General features: G+C 44.4%; 1 protein-coding gene across 1 annotated transcript in view; it reads right to left on the reverse strand.

Annotated features, from left to right (window-relative positions):
* LOC126284686 (uncharacterized) overlaps nt 1-20752 on the reverse strand; it is a 121017-nt gene that overhangs the window by 36995 nt on the left and 63270 nt on the right. Inside the window, exons 4-5 of the mRNA XM_049983807.1 lie at nt 15010-15219; nt 7478-7637 (exon numbers count right to left, since the gene is read on the reverse strand). Coding sequence (XP_049839764.1) covers nt 7478-7637; nt 15010-15219 — 370 coding nt within the window. The remainder of the gene's footprint in view (nt 1-7477; nt 7638-15009; nt 15220-20752) is intronic.

Genomic DNA, 20752 nt, shown 5'->3' on the forward strand with positions numbered 1-20752 from the left:
ATTTTATACGCAGCAACATATGGTGTATTACGCACAAAAAGCAAAATCATAGCGACACCTGATTCTCGTTGCAAACTTTTTGAGTTTTGCATAGTGTCTTACTAAAATGTGTACATTACAATAAGAATGGTCATTAGCGAGATGATGGGCACGAAGCTGACGTATAACGCTACAAGTAAGGCAAAAATCATATATTTTCAGTGAATAGTTTCTGTAAAATCGTTTGAGAAAGATAAGAGGTTGCGCGCGCTTCGGTTCAGTCAACGCACAGCTTCGCCAGTCGGCGCGTGCGAAGTATGGTGTACGCGTCGCAATATGCGCTGCACCCGCGTGAGGCGTGGGGCACGTGCGTGTCGCGCTGTAGTGTCGTGTCACGTCACACGTGCTACACGCTTCTCAATTTGCGCCTAGCCTAGGAGTATCCTACAACTTCCACATCGCTGACAACGGGTTATAAACAATGTTGCTGACTACTTTGAAGTTCAAAAAAACTTTGAAACAAGTATCTATTTTGTGCTAGCTGCAAATAAATAGTTGCCACTATTAAAGTTCCAACCCTCGTAATCTTTGTAATCTCATCGCAGTCTTTTTCTAAAAGTTACCATTCGCAATAGGGGGACACATTCGCTCCAAACCGGTAATGGGACATTAATAACAAAGAGTTCCTGATGTTCTCAGAATATAGTTCCTTAAAAGGGCGACCACGTGGTTAGGCAGCCATAAATCTGACTCCATATCACACGCATGTTTCGCCTCCACAAATTTTACCTTTCCATTTACAACCGTCATATCTAGTTAACTCACACACTAAAATACCTAGAGCCGTCTACTAACTAGTCAGCAGAAAGCCTACAACAGACTGAAATCACTAAAACAATAACTGCCGAACATGGGGATTGCACCCTTTCCACAACCATCTACATCTATAAATCACTGATCTGATGATCTGATCAATCGTCTGCTATGAAAATGTGGCCTGGACTTCCACTCCTCCCCCTATTTTTCACGCCATACAGATCTTCGAAGGTCACGTGCTCCTCCAAACCTTTCGGAACCGCTTACCCTCCTACTGGCGCATTCTCCACCAACTAAAATTCCCTATTCGGCTCTTCCATCTCGAACACGATCGTATATCCTACGTCACCTGTAAACTCCACCCGCATCTTAGCCCTCCCCCCCCCCCCCCCCGACTCTGCTCACTAATCATTCTGCCGCCATACCACCAAAGTCGCCCCCCAATGTTACACACCCACACCAGCCATGTCCTCTCCGAACGAAACTTTAATCGCGTTCACTTACCCGATCATGAGATCCATCCTGGCATATATCAGTCCTGCCAGAGCTAGGAGATTCCTGTCACACTCGCTTCCCCTCCACTTCTCTCCACTCATTTCTTACATCTCAGTTCGGAGCCGCATCCCTCACCACTCTTCCCCAGTCCATCTTCCATACATTCAGCCCGACAAACACCCTCCTACGCATTACCCTTGAATGCTACATTCCCGAGATACCCCTGTCCAAGGCAGTCTACATTCGTTCATCACTTCACTCATATATGTATCTATTTTAGTCAGTCAGCCCACGTATGCAGCTCGTGGCCTAGTGGCTAGCGTTGCTGCCTCCAGATCACGGGGTCCCAGATTCGATTCCCGGCCTGGTTGGGGAGTTTCTCTGCCTGGGGACTGGATGTTGGTGTTGTCCTCATCATTTCATCATCATTCATCGATTGGATCGCGAAAAATTGGGACTGTGTACGGGAGCTGATGTCGACGCGGTTGAGCGCCCCACAAACCAAACATCATCAACATTAGTCAGGCCATCGGTCTTTTCGTTTCACCTAATGCTACCCGAAAAGCGTCAAAGCTTTTCATGTTTATAATTAAAGGAGATAATTGCTTTTAAAATTAGTCATTATTGCAATATATGAAGTGTGATGGAGGTGAATTATTGTGTCATTAAGCATCAGTAAAGGGCCATGATTCTTCCCTTTGCAAAATTAGTACACTTCGTGCATGAAAGGAATTCTTCTGATGCGTTCCTAGCTGGAAAGCCCGGCGACCAGGTGGACACAGGCAGTGCGCCCACGGGCCAGCGGCGGTCGCTCGCCCATGTCGGCACGCTTCACAGAGGGCAGGTCTCCAGAGGATCAGCGGCAGGGGAAGACGCTGCATACGTCAACACGCTGCCAAGGGAAGCCGTGGACATTGGCACGTGTGCCCGAGGCAGCGGAAACTACAAACTTAGAACGAAAAACAGTTTTGCCACGCGTCTAGGTAACACGGAGAGCGGCGAGTTGAATAGCAAAAGCAAGACTTGGGTGTCCAAGAATCTCAAGTGGCCCAGGGAATTTTGGCCGTTTCCAGGGAGCAGAACACCTGGGAACGTAGCGGCAGTACTCAAAGGGAGAAGTCTTGGTTTATTTGTATACTCTGTCTCACACAGACTATCGCTCTCTTTTCCTCGCGGAATGCGACGGCAAGGAGGGAGGAAATTTTGAAAGGAACCTCTTCATTAGCAAGAATGTAATGTTCGCTTTGAAAAATAGTACGATCTACGTAATTTTCGGAAGGGTCGAGACAAGACACTGGAGGAGAGCGGCTCTCTCTCTCCAGCTGCGAGGAGCGCACTAGTATTGGGCATTCCGAATATTGCTTCTGAGGAGGCAGGAGTTCACTCTTGACTGCTTCCGATAAATCGCAACGATTCTCTTACCGCTTGTCATGAGACAGTGCACTTTGCATTCGTCGCAAACAGCGTAGGAAGCAAAGTTTTTTAGATCCAAGTAGGCGAGATTCACTCACTGTGCGCGTTATCGAGAGCTTAACTCAGGATCAGATTTTGATTTACTACATGTCCGATGACGGTAGTACTGTCAGAACAGTTTTGAGCTTTGTTAATGCAGTTTCATGTAGGTTTGCACTTGCAGATGGACGCCTACCGTCGTCCAGTAATGATAACTTCCAGTAGCAGGTTTCAGTCAGACGCTATCAACTATGTCGCCGGCAGAGTCTTGATGCAGCCGCAAGCAATCAGCCAACTCCACCGCCACCCCGACCATGCTATGAACATGGTAATACAGAAAATGCCCGCTTTCCTAGCTGCGCATTCTTCTTTCGTTTTCTTCAATGTCTTTGCCAGGTGTTAGATGCTCATAAAGTCGCAAGGCACAGTATTCACCGTTTGCCAATTAAGAGAGATATGTTCAGCTGTTTTTCTTTATTCCTTCCTCATTTATTACACCAGTTCAACCCGTCTCGTATAATTTATTTATATGTTAAATTAGAATGAAGTCATACAATGCTCATGTTAAAAGGCAAATACCAGGGCAGGCACCTTATATAATTCACTTGTTGTAAGCTCTTGGTGCCAATTCAAGTCCACTTTTTTTTATACTTTCTACAGTATCAGGCAGCGCAATTTCTTTTATTTTTGTTTATTATTATTTTAACAATTGTGAGTGATTGTTAAATGAATTTGATAAAATTTCAATAATTATTGCATGTGCCGTTTAATGCAGTTCACTGAATAAACCACTTATATGTTGAACAGCTCTAAGGCACTGCAGTCATGGACTGTGCGGCTGGTCCTGGCGGAGGTTCGAGTCCTCCCTCGGGCATGGGCGTGTGTGTTTGCCCTTAGGATAAATTAGGCTAAGTAGAGTGTAAGCTTAGAGACTGATGCCCTTAGCAGTTAAGTCCCATAAGATTTCACACACATTTGAACATCTTTTTGTTGAACAGCACTCCTTGCATTTCATTTATAGAGTTTAAAGAAAATTCACATCTCTTTCTCCCTCCCACACGAGGTATGATGCATGTCCGTCTATTTTTATGTATTCGCGTGCAACACTCTTTTTCCATTCATCCGTGACTGTGTTTTAATTAATCAACAAATCAAGCTTTTTACATTTTAACTTACGCAACTGACGATCTGTCTCGTTATTGTGCAAAACATTCATTTTAGTCATATTAGTCATTTTAGTCATATTATGGTTTTTTTAACTTATTACTCTCGTTTGGCAGAAGAGCGTGTAATGTTGATGCATTAATTTGTTCTGAAAGCGGTGCTGGTATTAAAGGCAATAAAAGCTGGTTAAAAGCTGTGATCTGTCTGGGCAAGTTAACCTTTCATTATTGAGCAACTGTTTCAAAAGATATCCAGTCTAGCTTACCAAATTCCCAACCAGACTAAATTAATTATAATCTTTTAGTAGTCATCTTACGATATATATATATATATATATATATATATATATATATATATATATATATATATATATATATATAAAGTTAATTTAAATAAAAAGAAATAAATCAATTTATATTTGGACATTTATTTTAACATTGACCATTGTTCCGTTAAAATTTGAGCATATTAAACTTGATTCATAACTAAACTGGTGCCTTATTTAAGATTGTGAAAATGTGACTGTAATCTTACGGAACACATCAAATATGGAGCCAAGATTGGGAGACTGCATACAACACTGCATTCATAAAATAACACGAAGAACGTTGAAACATATGCAAGAGGAAATTAACCACAACCAACCGATTAAATTTTCACCCAAAGAAGTTACGTAAGTAGCGCAATCCTGTCCGTCATGAAATTACCACACTCTGGTATACTAAATTCATACTAACTCTTTGTGAAATCTTCCCAAAAGAATAGCTGAGGGTTACTTTGATGATTACACTACATGCTTCATGTGGTCAACTTGGTTTACACAAAGAGTGTAGCTCCACAATAATTTTGATAATTAAAATAAATTACATCTGAACGCAAATTACAAAAGAGAAACCTCGAACTGGTTACTGTAGTGTTACTATTAACCTGATGGGTCAAACAATTGTATTGTAAGTAGGCTGTTTTGGTTTTTTTTATTGGTAACGCCGCTGCCACGTAGCGCTCTGTATGAAAATCACTGGCTGTGCCGTGTGCAGTCTGTGGCTGGTTGGCATTGTTGTAATACTCGCCATTGTAGTGTTGGGCAGCGGCAGCTGGATGCTAACAGCGCGTAGCGTTGCGCAGTTGGAGGTGAGCCCCCAGCAGTGGTGGACTTGGGGAGAGAGATGGCGGAGTTTTGAAATTTGTAAGAATTGGTGTCATGAACTAATATATATATTATGACTATTAAGGTAAATACATTGTTTGTTCTCTATTAAAATCTTCCATTTGCTGACTCTGCTTATCAGTAGTTAGTGCCTTCAGTAGTTTGAATCTCTTATTTAGCTGGCAGTAGTGGCGCTCGCTGTATTACAGTATCTTGAGTAACGAAGATTTTTGTGAGGTAAGTGATTTGTGAAACGTATAGATTAATGTTAGTCAGGGCCATTCTTTCGTTTCAGTATAAGCACGTGGTATTGGTCTCACAAAGTACATCCCACGTGGGTTGAACATAAAGAAAAGTTGCTGTATTGAAAAATATTCTCAAGACGAGGCGTTATAGTCTCACGCACATTCGCATTTAAGATTGATGATCTTAGTTAGAGTTACGGATCATCCACACGTGGTTCCACTTTACTCACAAAGTAGTGACAAAGCAATTACCGGAAGATATTCTGAACTTCACACTCGAATTACACTCCGTTGCAATCTAAGAAAACATTAGCTATTTTAGATCTAAGCCTGAAATAAAGGTGATTAAATTTTCATTTAGGCTGAACTTAAGGAATCCATTGTCCTGCGGACTTAGCAGACACGCGCTTAGCCGGAGATCTTACCACTTCAGATGCTCGCCGCGGACAGACTGACGTGGGCACCTAACGAGGGTGCTTCACACATACAAACGGAAGTGACCAGATAGGCAGCTTCCTATACCAACATGACAAGGGACGGACAGGACCATACTAAGAACAGAAACCTCTTTGCTTTTAGAAAGCGTAGCAACCTGTTCTGACGTTGGTCCTAGTGTTCTCTAGCAGACAGGCTTGTCTGCTACCATGAGGCATGCAACTAGAAATACATTTGGTCATTCATCCTTTCACACAGAAGGGAAGGGGGATGCAGTGTCTTGTGATATACAGTATATAAAAGAAATAAACTTATCTTAGGAAACAGATTAAGGAAAGGCAAACCTACGTTTATAGCATTTGTAGACTTAGAGAAAGCTTTTGACAATGTCGACTGAAATACTCTCTTTCAAGTTCTAAAGATGATAAGGGTAAAATACAGGGAGAAAAAGGCTATTTACAATTTGCACAGAAACGAGATGGGAGTCATAAGAGTCGACGGGCACGAAAGGGAAGCAGTGGTTGGCAAGGGAGCGAGGCAGCGGTGTAGCCTCTCCCCGATGTTATTCAATCTGTATATTGAGCAAGCAGTAAAGGAAACAAAAGAAAAATTCGGAGTTGGTATTAATATCCATGTATAAGAAATAAAAATGTTGAGGTTCGCTCATGGCATTGTAATTCTGTCAGAGACAGCAAAGGACTTGGTAGAGCAGTTGAACGGAATGGACAGCGTGTTGAAAGGAGGATATAACATGAACGTCAAAAAGAGCAAAACAAGGATAATGGAATGTAGTCGAATTAAGTATGGTGACGCTGAGGAAATTAGATTAGGAAATGAGACACTTAAAGTGGTAAAGGAGTTTTGCTATTTGGGGAGCAAAATAACTGATGATGGTCGAAGTAGGGACGATATAAAATGTAGACTGGCAATGGCAAGGAAAGCGTTTCTGAAGAAGAGAAATTTGTTAACATCGAGTATAGATTTCAGTGTCAGGAAGTCATTTCTGAAAGTATTTGTATGGAGTGTAGCCATGTATGGAAGTGAAACATGGACGATAAATAGTTTGGACAAGAAGAGAATAGAAGCTTTTGAAATATGGTGCTACAGAAGAATGCTGAAGATTAGATGGGTAGATCACGTAACTAATGAGGAGGTGTTGAATAGAATTGGGGAGAAGAGAAGTTTGTGGCACAACTTGAGTAGAAGAAGGGAGCGGTTGGTAGGACATGTTATGAGGAATCAAGGGATCACAAATTTAGCATTGGAGGGCAGAGTGGTGGGTACAAATCGTAGAGGGAGACGAAGAGATGAATACACTAAGGAGATTCAGAAGGATGTAGGTTGCAGTAGGTACTGGGAGATTAAGAAGCTTGCACAGGGCAGAGTAGCATGGAGTGCTGCATCAAACCAGTCTGAGGACTGAAGACAACAACAACATTTAAAAGAAAGCGGATGTAGGTTCTGTATGAGACTGTGTGACATGAGTTACATATAAACTGTGTTTTAAAGTGCAGTAGTGCGACAGATCGTTCTTTCCACTGCTCAGTCTCCTCGCAGGTAGTCAGAAACACAACAGTAAATGACAACAGTTATAAAAAATTAACATGAAAGGAATCCAACAGAGACTTTTCAAGCGGCAAACTGTATCCTCAGACAGCCCACCCCCGACCCATATGGGGAGAGGGGGACGTGGTAACAATAAAGGAGAAACAAGTAAGTCGGAGCGTCCGTGCTTGCCGGCTACCTGGTGAAGCTGCAGGTGTTGCTGAGTCCGTAGCGCTCCTCCCCGACGGCAAGGTTCTCCGGGCAGCCGTCGTGGCGGCGGCAGCAAGCGTCCGTCGCCGCCAGCACGCCCGAGTCCTGCTCGCTGCGGGCCACGTTGCCCGCGCCGCACCACTTGGTACCTGCACGCAGGACACACGCCACATACTGCTGAGTAGCCTTGGATCTACGGTATTTTCGAACCGGGGCAGAAGCCTAACTGGCGCCCCCCCCCCCCCCCCCCTGTCCCTCCACCTCGACTGTTTGAGACAGGATGCCAAAATTTTTAAAAAAAGAACATTTACAAAATATCTTTTAGAATATATATATACTGGCCATTAAAATTGCTACACCACGAAGGTGAAGTGCTAAAGACGCGAAATTTAACCGACAGGAAGAAGACGCTGTGATATGCAAATTATTAGCTTTACAGAGCATTCACGCAAGGTTGGCGCCGATGGCGACACCTACAACGTGCTGACATGAGGAAAGTTTCCAACCGATTTCTCATACACAAACAGCAGTTGACCGGCGTCGCCTGGTTAAACGTTGTTGTGATGCCTCGTGTAAGGAGGAGAAATGCGTACCATCACGTTTCCGACATTGATAAAGGTCGGATTCTAGCCTGTCGCGATTGCGGTTCATCGTATCGCGACATTGCTGCTCGCGTTGGTCGAGATCCAATGACTGTTAGCAGAATATGGAATCGGTGGGTTCATGAGGGTAATACGGAACGCCGTGCTGGATCTCAACGGCCTCGTATCACTAGCAGTCGAGATGACAGGCATCTTATCCGCATGGCTGTAACGGACCGTGCATCCACGTCTCGATCCCTGAGTCAACAGATGGGGACGTTGGAAAGACAACAATCATCTGCACGAACAGTTCGACGACGTTTGCAGCAGCATGGACTATCAGCTCGGAGACCATGACTGCGGCTACCCTCGACGCTGCATCACAGACAGGAGCGCCTGCGATGTTGTACTCAACGACAAACCTAGGTGAACGAATGGCAAAACGTCATTTTTTCGGATGAATCCATGTTCTGTTTACAGCATCATGATCGTCGCATCCGTGTTCGGCGACATCGCGATGTACGCACTTTGGAAGCGTATATTCGTCATCGCCACACTGGAGTATCACCCGGCGTGGTGGTATGGGTGTCATTGGTTACACGTCTCGGTCACCTCTTGTTCGCACTGACGGCACTTTCAACAGTGGACGTTACATTTCAGGTCCTTTACGACCCGTGGCTCTGCCCTTCATTCGATCCCTGCAAAATCCTACATTTCAGCAGGATAATGCACGACCGCATGTTGCAGGTCCTCTGCGGGCCTCTCTGGATACAGAAAATGTTCGACTGCTGCCGTTGCCAGCACATTCTCCAGATCTCTCACCAACTGAAAACGTCTGGTCAATGGTGGCCGAGCAATTGGCTCGTCACAATACTCTTGATGAAATGTGCTATCGTTTTGAAGCTGCATGGGCAGCTGTACCTGTACACGCGATCCAAGCTCTGTTTGACTCAATGCCCAGGCGTATCAAGCCCGTTATTACGGCCAGAGGTGGTTGTTCTCGGTACTGATTCCTCAGGATCTATGCACCCAAATTGCGCGAAAATGTAATCATATGTCATTTGTACTATAATATATTTGTCCAATGAATACCCGTTTATCATCTGCATTTCTTCTTGGTGTAGCAATTGTAATGGCCAGTAGTGTAACTTCCTCTTTTGTGTGGCATGAACTTAAATATAGGAAATGTAACACCAGTAAAGCTAAGAGACAAGCAACACAGTACACATTTCTTCAATCCTTAGGTCCCAGAATTTTTTCCATTCTAATGCCCCCCCCCCCGCCCGCCCCCCCCCCCCCCCCCCCCCCCCCCCGACTCAGTTCTGGGACTACTGCCGAGCTGCCGGCATACAACCGCTGAGCTTAGCTGATTATGTGTTGGGAGACCGAACATCGAAGGTCATCTCTATCCCAGCATGGATCAGTATACCCCACGCGTACGCGTGTTGAGTAAATTGTGCGTCGCAGTGTAGGATAGTTTTCTAAATGTTTGTATAGCGTTTATCTCAGGCGCGACGTGTGCATCAACTGGAAATTCACCTAGTGGCATGTGAGAAACCTACTAAAAGCGACACCGATACACCGACGCTTGCAGTAAATCTCCCGTGCAGATTCCATCGGGGGGGCAGAGCACTTGCCACTCTGTCTAAGGAGATTTGCCATGATTCGCAGGGCTCCTCCCATTGGAGATTCAAGTCCTCCCTCGGGCACGGGTATGTGTGCTGTACTTAGATTAAGTCAGTTTAAGTTAGATTAAGAAGTGTGTAGGCCTCGGGACCGTTGTCCTCAGCAGTTTGGTCCCGTAGGAACTTATCACTACTGGCACATCTCCCACTCCTCGAAGCGGCCGGTTTAATACGCACGGTGATCCGGGCAGATCCCGTACAGATCTCCTCAATGGTCGGCGTACAAATCAATAGCAGCCCCCGCCTCCAACATCATCATCGAGTTCTGGATATCTCATCAAATTAATGTGTAAATGTGATCGACTGAGGGGACAGCATAGTGTTGCGACCACAACGAAGGACGCAGAAAGTACAAAGTGTTCTTTTCCTCTCATCTTTCATTCCCTACCTGACAGGATAGCGTGTGGTGATACCAAACTCGCTTCTTTTCAGCCACATATCAAGGAACTGAGAGCGAATCTACAGGATTTCCAATGGGGAAAGTAATTAGTTGCATGTTCCATAAACTGTTTGAACGATTTTTTTATCCATGTACATGGAAGAAGTCGTTTTACAGAATATATACAGGTGATTAGTGTGAACATTAATGAACATAATATGTTTCTGTCTTACTTATGGAACTACACTCAAAAACTAGTATTTTAATGCTAAATGGGAAGCACTGTCTAATGTTCTGCAAAACGGAATGACGAAAGTACCTCTCACGTGATGTGTTACTGCTAAGTAGCATAGCTTAATGCAACTTGGACCATATGGTAGGCGGGGACAAAGGTGCACGCAGGGCAAAGATTTTTCCTTAGTTGTGAGTGTAGTGTGCGAGATCTGCATTTTCAGTTGAGAGGGTTTATGGTGGAAGAGTCACGTGTATTGTGTTAGTGGTTTGTGCTTTGTAGCTTTCGATATATGAGGTGAGTTAGTTTTCTGGGGCCTACAGTCTTGGTATTTACCATGTAATCGAAGTTTTCTGTCTATTACAACAACAGCCCAAAGAATTAGCAGTACCTTGTATTCAGTTGCACACCCTCTCACGCTTTAAGCTTGGCTATTACTTTACCAAGTTGTCACATATGCCAGCTGATACCGGAAGTTCAGAAATCAGCATCACCGTGCAAGCATCCTAAGAACTAGCTGCGGCAAATGACTGCATGCGTACCTTTGTCCCAAAAAGTCTGCCTTTTCTTTGTTTGGTTTTAACACTTAACGCGTAGATTTATTTATCAGATTTGATGGGGTTTAATTTATAGTTCTCGATTTCACATCGAGAATTCCTGAATATAGACGTTGACTGTGCATATTCTACCGCAAACATAATCCCTTTCACCGTTCCGAGATATCACCAGACCCGCCCAAACATGTAAACAACCATGCATGAGCAGCTCTAATTAGACGGAGGGGGTCCGACAGCCGATCAGTTCCAGTCATTCCACCAGGAAGGAGGTACACTTCTCGTGTCGTCTGTAGTTCAACCATGCCTGGACGGTCAGTACCCCTGTTCGATCGCGTCCGCATTGTTACTTTGTGCAAGGAAGGGCTCTAAACAAGGGAAATGTCCAAGCATCTCGGAGTGAACCAAAGCGATATGCTTCTGACATGGAGGAGATATAGAGGGACAGAAACCGTCGATGACATGCCTCGTGTAGGACGCCAAAGGGCTCCTACTGCAGTGGATGATCGCTACCTACGCATTATGGCTCGGAGAAACCCTCATAGCAACGCCACCATGTGGAATAATGCTTTTCGTGCAATCACAGGACGTCGTGTTACGGCTCAAACTGCTCACAATAAGCTGCATGATGCGCAACATCGCTCCCGACATCCATGGCGATGTCCATCTTTGCAACCACGACAGTATTCAGCGCGCGGTACAAATGGGCCCAACAACATGCCGAATGAATTGCTCAAGACTGGCATCACGTTCTCTTCACCGATGAGTGTCGCATATGTCTTGAACCAGACAATCGTCGGAGACGTGTTTGGAGGCAACCCGATCAGGCTGAATGCCTTCGACACACTGTCCAACGAGTGCAGCAAGGTGGAGGTTCCGTGCTGTTTTGGGGTGGCAATATGTGCGGCCATTGCTAGTGGCCATGGAAGGCACTGTAACGGCTGTACGATACGTGAATGCCATCCTCTTACCAATAGTGCAACCTTATCGACAGCATATTGGCGAAGCATTAATCTTCATGGACGACAATTCACGCCCTCTCATGCACAGCTTGTGAATGACTTCCTTCAGGATAACGATATCGCTCCACCAGAGTCTCCAGCATGTTCTCCAGACATAAACCGTATCGTATATGCCTGAGATAGATTGAAAAGGGCTGTTTACGGACGACGTGACCCACCAATAACTTTGAGTGATCTACGCCGAATCGGCCTTGAGGAGTGGACAATATAGACTAAAACTAAACCCATCTAAAACCCAAGCGGTACTTGTTGGTCACTCTAAGCTCATTAGCCCAAAAAATGGGGAATCCGTACCATCTCTTATCCTAAATGGAACAAATATTAACTTCTGTCCCTCAGCAAAGAGTTTGGGAGTAATGATAGATGAAAATCTAAATTCGACAGAGCACGTAACTGTAGTGTGCAAAAAAAGCATTAGCATCCCTTCATGACCTACAAAATTATAAAAAACTCTTCCCTTTCGATCTGGAAAAGAAATTAGTACAAACTCTTATACCCTCAATTATTGACTACAGCGATATTATCCTACAAGGCCTCTCTCAGGAAAATTCGCGACGTTTGGGTCTGGTCATGAATGCCTGCGTCCGATATATCTGTGACGTTCGACTTTTTCATCATATTTCACCAGCATAAGCAAAATAGTCCTGGGTGCGTGCAGACAAATGCAGAGGTTTCCATACACTCTATCTCATCTACTGCCTTATAAATGTACACTGTCCTTCATATCTCTCCTCGTCCTTAACGCTTATGTCGGAACAACATGACAGAAACACACGAAACCATCATAATAAAATCCTCTCTGTTCCACTGCATCGTTCAGTCACCTTCTCCAAGTCCTTTACAGTAGCGGAAACCACTCTGGAATAACCTCCCTCGTTATGTTAGAGTACTTAAAAACATGTCCGGCTTCAAAAAACAGTTAATGACGTGTCTACTTAAGCAACAGTAATGCCTTCCTCTGTCCATGAATGCACTTCACCTCATTACTTCCCTCTTTCCCCCTCCTTAAATCTCCCTTCCCCAAAACTCGCTATACTAGTAAACATCTACTTTACACACCAAGATATTGATGTATATCTGCACAAATCTTGATTACTATTGCCAATTTTTCTGATGTTTATTATTATTATTTGATTTTTTTACTGTTATTATTATTGCTTTTATCATAATTTGTATGTATAGCACCTACTGTAAAAATACTGCCAGCATTTACTTTATTAGGCCTTAGTCATATTGTCACTAGAGTAATCTAATTTAAACTATTGTCATGATGTAACTCTGATGTGTGAAATGCTGCATGTGTGGAACACTGGTCCGATGTAAGACAGGGCCTGATGGCCCTAATCTGATCAGGTTAAATAAATAACAGTGTCTTGATGAACTTGTGGATAGTATGCCACGACGAATATAGGCATGCATCAATGCAAGAGGAGGTGCTACTGGGTATTAGAGGTACCGGTGAATACAGCAATCTGGACCAGCACCTCTGAAGGTGGTACAACTTGCAATGTGTGTTTTCATGAGCAATAAAAAGGGCGGAAATGATGTTCATGTTGATCTCTATTCCAGTTTTCTATACAACTTCCGGAACTCTCCGAACCGAAGTGATGAAAAACTTTTTTTGACGTGCCTAGCAAAACATTATACAAGACATTAATGGTAGTACGCGGCAAGTACTGTAATTCTCCTTAAGTCTGTTATAATGATTTCTTTTTGTGTGGAATTTTGGCCAGTCCTGGGACAAAGATCTATTTCCTTCAGTTGTAACATTTTGTAAAATGTAACTTTAGTACACCATACAAGCAAACACGAACTTTGGTATCGTGTAAGATATGATCGTGGGTGTATTGTATACAACTAACAGTGTCACGTAACCATAAAAGGAGAAAGGAAAAACAGAAAAATGTTAAGTGCGCACATTCGACCTCGCCTGCGTTAAATAGAAATAACTGCAATTGCATAGTAAAGACGGTAATTGATCATGCTCGATAATGTTCCTTGATTCATTACGTGACCACCTGTGACAGGAGGTGGGAACACGTTAAACACCCACGAACACTGTCGCACATGATCGTTTCGGTGGTCCAGCTTTTATATTGTGGGGAGACGTCATAATGTTGCATGGACGTACTGACCTCCAGATCTTTGAACACGTTGCAGTCACCGGTCAAGGTAATTATGAGGATGCTTTCCTTTCCCATGTGCGACTTTTTCAGGATGCATTCGCCACTGACGTCATTTTTATGGTTGACAGAGCTCGACCGCAAGGAGTTGCACAGGTTGAGGAGCTTCTATAAGCAGTGGGTATTTCTGCGAATGCACTGGCTTGCCCGACCCCTCCGACTTCGATCCTATCAGGCACTTTTGGGATGCGTAGTTGAGACTTCGCAGCACGTCTGTATGCACCAAGCGTCGAGAAGTTGTCAACCGTGTTGGTGAGGAATGGAAACCCTAAAACAAGAACTCTTTACCGACCTCGTGGCCAGCCTGGCAGAATGCACAGCGTGCACTGCCGTCCGTCGTGGACACAAGCCCTATCAAGAACCGTGTCCCGCCGTTTGCAATGTCCAGGCGACTATCATGAATCGCAGTGACTTTGGTATAATTACTGTTTTCGAATGAAAGCGTCATTTCTATTCATTTCATTGCCTACTGCTTTAGACACATTTTACACTGTACTGCAGGTGTTCTTTCTACGCTTGGGCCAAGTTCATTTGAACAATGCTATTTGACAGCAGCACGCAATGTGAAAGTTACTTTTGTCCTAAAGTTATGCACACCCGTGTACCAACAGTGGCCCCCATTTTTACGTGCCTCCCCCAGCCAATCACTCCCTTGCTCCTTGCAAGCGAAACTGTTTCTGAAACGGAACTTAAACAACGCTACCATGAAGTCAGCATGGTTTATGTTTCACAAAGGACCAATACAATAGAACCACTACTGTGGGTGTCGGGCACTCGGTAGGGCCACGCCGAGAGCAATTCCTGGGAGCCGTAGGGCCTAGGTGGTGGCGAGTTTGTGGTCATCCTTGAGAGACGGACAGAGTGAGGGGAGCGGGAGCGACTTACCAGGGTGCACGGCGATGCGCTTCTTGAGCGCCTCGTAGATGCCCTGTGGAGTGAGCGACACGCCGTCGACGTCCAGGTACTCAGTGACCAGCTCGTCGACGACGCGCCGGCAGCCGGCCTCCGCCTCCCCCGCGCAGGTGCTGTTGAGGCCCGCCAGCTCCAGGAAGCGGCCCGCCGTCTCTCCAGACACCACGCCCGCCACCCACGTAGCTGCCGACACGGAACGTTTGATATAAGCGCTCACCAGACGTGGCTCATGGTTTTATGCAAGCGAAGGCTCTGTACCTGTTACCAGTGCCTCCAAATCCTCAAGTGCTCTTGTCCTTTTCAGTTATTACTTAAAATATATTTTTTTGCATGTTCCATGTGTCGCACACGTTCCTAAAAGTTCCCAAATGCATCAATACTTATACTGAAACTATGAAGTGGAAGGCTTCGGGAAACCACCACTGGAAACACTTCCCTAGACGATCATGCGGTGGACCTCTCTGACGAGGCTTCCCCTATGACAAGACCTGCCGTAACGCAGATCACAAAAGTTATCAAACTGAAACGCACTGTGCAAAAGAATTAAAGGGTTACATTTTTAAAACCATCCATTTTCTACCAGTACGACGCGGAAGTTTGAAATAAGACTCAAAGGTTCCTGCAACCTTCCTCTGTAACGGCGCACAAGCGCCGTACGCCACGACATCACCCTCAGGTTTAGAAAGCTGTCGACACATACAAGAAAAAAAGCTAGAAGTTCATGCTAGGTGCAAGGTGGGTAATGAGACCACACTGGCACCAGATTTCTCCACAGTTCTGATCCAGGTCACGTTAGACGTGTCACACGATTGGAAGGTCGTCATTCCTCCGTTACGCACTTCAAAACAGCGACTCCCAGCGCTGAAACCCAGCGTTTTCTTACAGGTGGCTGAGGAAAACATTTCAGACACACCACCTCTCACAAACGACACGAAAAGGCCTCATGAGGTGGTATAAAAGGCGCCAATGAAGCCACCCCTTCTCTTTGACTCACATTTTGCGATCAAAATTGTCATTTTACATTGTCTTGTAAAAGACAATGACGTTCTTCACAATCTTTGACACTGCGGACTCCTCGCCAGACGATTACGCCCTTCTGTAAGGACATTGTGAGACCACAGCTGCACTGAACGTGATGCGGTCTCTTTGGAGTGTAACCCGACTGCAACTTTAGCATCGTTCGACAAAATTTGAAAGTGATCCGACACAGGAAATGGGGTCCCTGCTTTTTCAGCCCTGCTGTTTTGCGTCCTCCTGTGGAAAGATGACGGCGGGGTGAGTGACTGACATCTGCTCGAATAAAACGCAAAGTGTATCTCTAAGACCAGTTTGGCAGCAATCTCGGTATCACCCACACACTGCTGTCGAACACATTAAAAATGTACCTGCACAGAGACAAACCTCGACCGATTCCTAAGCACTGGCAGGCAGGTAAAACCTCTGACACACTCTAGCTGAGTGGCGGTGCACTGCAGCTCTAGCACCTGCTTGTGGACATGTGGAATCCAAGGAGTGTCGAATGGGTTGCCTGCCTGCAGCTGTATAGCAGTGGCTTGAGGGTTGTCTCTGAACAGGTACATTTTTAAAGTTCTCAATAAATGTGTAGAGGTGGCACCGAGACTGTTGTCACAACTGGGGTGTGTTAGAAAGATCCTTACCTATTTCCTTCATGTACATATCAGAGCCCCACCCTCTCTGATCACGTCACAGGAAGGTGCAAGACAGCAGGGCTACAAAAGCATAAATTTTCTTTGCTGGATCGGATCACGTTCAAAATTCGTCGAATGGTGTTCAACGGTCACTATTGTTTCCATAATGTATACCAGAGCAAAAATTGCAATAGTGCTACATTCCAAGGAGGTCAAATCATGTTCAATGGCACTGAGGCCCCACGATGTCCTTAGACAAGGGATAAACTAGAGGGTGTCCCTAGACAAGGGATAAACCATCCAGAGGATGTCAACAGTGTCAAAGGCTGTCAGGAGCATCGTTCTGTTGGATATCGCACTGCAAATTCTTATTTTCGTCCGCAAAATGCCTGTGAATGAACGTTCCAATGGAAAGGATGGTCTCATTGACATTCATTGTGCCACGTGCTGAGGTCTTTTCGTGTCGATCCTGAGAGGTAGTCTGCCTCAAATGTTTTCCTCTGTCATCCATAAGAAAACTGCGTGTTTTGGATGCTGTGTGTTGCGGTTCTGACCACTATCACAAAGACATCAAAAGAAGTGAATGAGAAGTGGTCAGCGAGGGGGAGGGGGCGGGACGACCTTCCAGTCGTGTGACACTTGTATATGGAGCTGGGCAAAAGTGTTGCGAAATTTGGTACCAACGTAGCCTTACACCTCACATGAACTTCCGGAACTTCCGAGTCCTGGCCTTTTTTTCTTTCGTTTCGCATGTGTAATCGGCACCTTCCCGTTAAAAGCGTTGTGGCGACGTCACAGGCCGCCACGGTTTTGCACCTTTACAGAGGAAGTTTGAAGGCATCTTTGACCCGAATTTAAAATTTTTTTCGTCGTTAAGAGGGACAATAACTGGATTTCATAAAAGCGACCCTTTCGTTCTTTTGTGCAGTGTATTTGACAGATCGTATCAACGATAGTAAAGGCAAAGCATCGACCTTCTATTTACCTGTCACTACACTCAATAATTTTTTCCTCTTTTAATTTTTTTTTCTGAATATGTTTCATAGCACTCCTTCGGAATTTCTGCAATCGATAGGGACAATAACAACCAAGCTACCATTCAAGCTAGTGTGTAGTGTATACGAGTCTGGAATCATACCATCAGACTTTAGGGGAAAATATCATCCACACAATCTCGAGAACAACGAGGGTGGATAAGTGCGAGAACAAAATCAGCATAACGACTCATGTATCCAAGCTGTTTACAAGAATAACCTAGGCAATAACGGAAAAGAAAACTGAGGATCTCTTATACGGCGAACAGTTTGGCTTCCGGAAAGTTAAGAATACGAGACAAGCATTTCTAATGGGATCTGTAGACCGAGAAAAAGAATTCGACAACGTAAAATGGTATAAAATTTTCGAAATTCTGAGAAAAATTGGTGTAGGCTTCAGGGAAAGACGGGCGATACGTAGAGCTAAGAGGGAACAATAAGAATGGAAGACCAAGAACGAAGTGCCCGAATTAAATATGATGTAAGAGAGGGAGTCATCCTTTCGCCCCTACTGTTCAACGTATACATCGAAGAAGCAATGACGGGAATAACAGAAATGTTCAAGAGTAGGATTAAGATTCAAGGTTAGAGGATAGTAATGGTATCCTCAATGAAAGTGAAGAATGAAATCTTCAGTGAAAGTGAAGAATAATTACAAGACGTATTGAGCGCAATGCGTAGTCTAATGATCATGGAATACAGCCTGAGAATAAACTGAAGGAACGTGTTGAGGAATATCAGAAATGAGATTAACAGTAAAACATATAACATCAAAACTGATGATCACGAACCAAACGAAGTTAAGCAATTCAGCTTGCTTGTAAGCAAAAGGCATGTGGCGGATGAAGCAAGAAGGGTATAAAAAGCAGACTAGCACAGACAAATATGACATTCCTGTCCAAGAGAAATCTCTTAGTATCAAAGATTATCCGTTACCTGAAGACGAAGTTTATGAGAATGTACTATTGGAGCACAGCATCGTACGGTAGTGAATCATGCACTGTGGGAAAATTACAACAGAATAAAATCGAAATATTTACTATAAAAAACAGTCTTGATCACAATTTATTTATTACGGCGACCGGTTTCGACCACTATTGTCGTCGTCTTCAGACCAATGAGTAAGAACCTCCTTCTGGTGCGGATTTACCACCAGAAGGAGGTTCTTACTCAGTGGTCTGAAGATGACCACAGTAGTAGTCGAAACTGGTCAACGTAATAAATAAATTGTGATCATGACTATTTTTGATAGTAAATATCTGGACACATTGATCACTGTTACTTCCACAATGTATTCAAAAGAAAATCAAAGTGTTAGAGACGTGGTGCTACGAAGGATGTTGAAACTTTCGTGGACTGATATGGAATGAGGAGGTTTTCCGCAGAATCGGCTAAGAATGGATCATAAGGGAAACACTGGCGGGAAGGAGGACCAATATGACAGGACACGTCTTAAGACATCAGGCAATAATCATGATGCTACTAGAGAAAGCTGTGCAGGGTAAAACCTGTAGGAAGAGACAGAGATTGGAATACGTCCAATAAATAATTGGGAACATAGGGTGCAAGTGCTCCTCTCAGATGAATAGGTTGGCATAAGAGAGGAAACAGTGACAGGCTGCATTGAACCCGTCAGAAGACTGATGACTCTGGCTTCTCAACGACACTATAGCAACACACTTTTGAGTAGTTGATGATGGAGGGGAGAGGGGGGTTGCGAGTAAGAAGTTTAAATGAATTAAGATAAGAAAACTGGTTACTGTTGGAGCTGAGTATGGACTACAGCGTTTCATTGTTAATTAAGTTCATGCATTCATGGTGTGAAGCAGCCTGTGCCCGTATGTTAAGAATGCTTGTTTTTTCCATTAAAATTATACTTCGAATTACGTAAATACATTTTCTGCTTATGATACTTAAGATTATGTATGATCAACATATATGAAAATAATTATATGAAAGAAACATGCCTATCCACATTAAGGTTTTTCACATGTTTGAGTTCTGACGGATCTCAAATAACTGTGCTCTTGTCGTTGGTTACTTCAAAAGATAACTATTATGAATAACAGACATTTTCAACCCACTTTGGTTTTTGGTGTTAATATACAGGGTATTCGTAAATTCCCCTCACAAACTTCTAGGATTTGTAGAGGGGAGGTTGTACATAGTAATCCGGAAATGTACCGTTTACGTTCTACCACGATTTCAGTTCAGATGTTTAAGTCATCCAATTCCGCTTGAGCAACTGAATTAGGCGAGACGCAGTACAATTATTAGATAACAATTCGAAAGGAAACATAATGAAACATCCATTTATCGCTTAAGCACATTTGCTTGTACAAGTATCAAAAAACGTTTTGTATCACCCTGGTTCTCAGAATTCCTGAAGACAGACGTTGACTGTTGATATTGTTTCACAGACACCGTCGCTTTGTCTGTTCAGAGATGTCACTAAACCTGCCCAAAGATGTAAACAACTATGCATGAGCAGCGCCTATTAGACGGAGGGGGTCTGAGCGCCGATCAATTCGAGTTATTCCACCAGAAAGGAGGTACACGGCTCGTGTTGTCTAGACGATTGCCTAGACGGTCAATACCGCTGTTCGACAGCGTACAAATTGTTACTTTGTGCCAGGAAGGGCTCTCAACAAAGGAAGTGTCCAGGCATCTCGGGGTGAACCAAAGCGATGTTGTTCGGACATGAGATACAGAGACTGGACGCCCAAGGGCTACTACTGCAGTGGATGATCGCAACCTACGGATTACGGCTCGGAGGAATCCTGACAGCAACGCCACCATGTTGAATAATGCTTTCTGTGCAGCCACAGGATGTCGTGTTACGACTCAAACTGTGCACAATAGGCTGCACGATGCGCATCTTCATTCCCGACGTCCTTGGCGACGTCCATCTTTGCAACCACGACACAATGCAGCGCGGTACAGATGGGCCCAACAAGCCGAATGGACCGCATATGCCTTGATCCAGACAATCGTCGGAGACGTGTTTGCCGGCCGCGGTGGTCTCGCGGTTCT

The sequence above is a fragment of the Schistocerca gregaria genome, chromosome 8 (genome assembly GCF_023897955.1).
Source record: "Schistocerca gregaria isolate iqSchGreg1 chromosome 8, iqSchGreg1.2, whole genome shotgun sequence".
Taxonomy (NCBI): domain Eukaryota; kingdom Metazoa; phylum Arthropoda; class Insecta; order Orthoptera; family Acrididae; genus Schistocerca; species Schistocerca gregaria.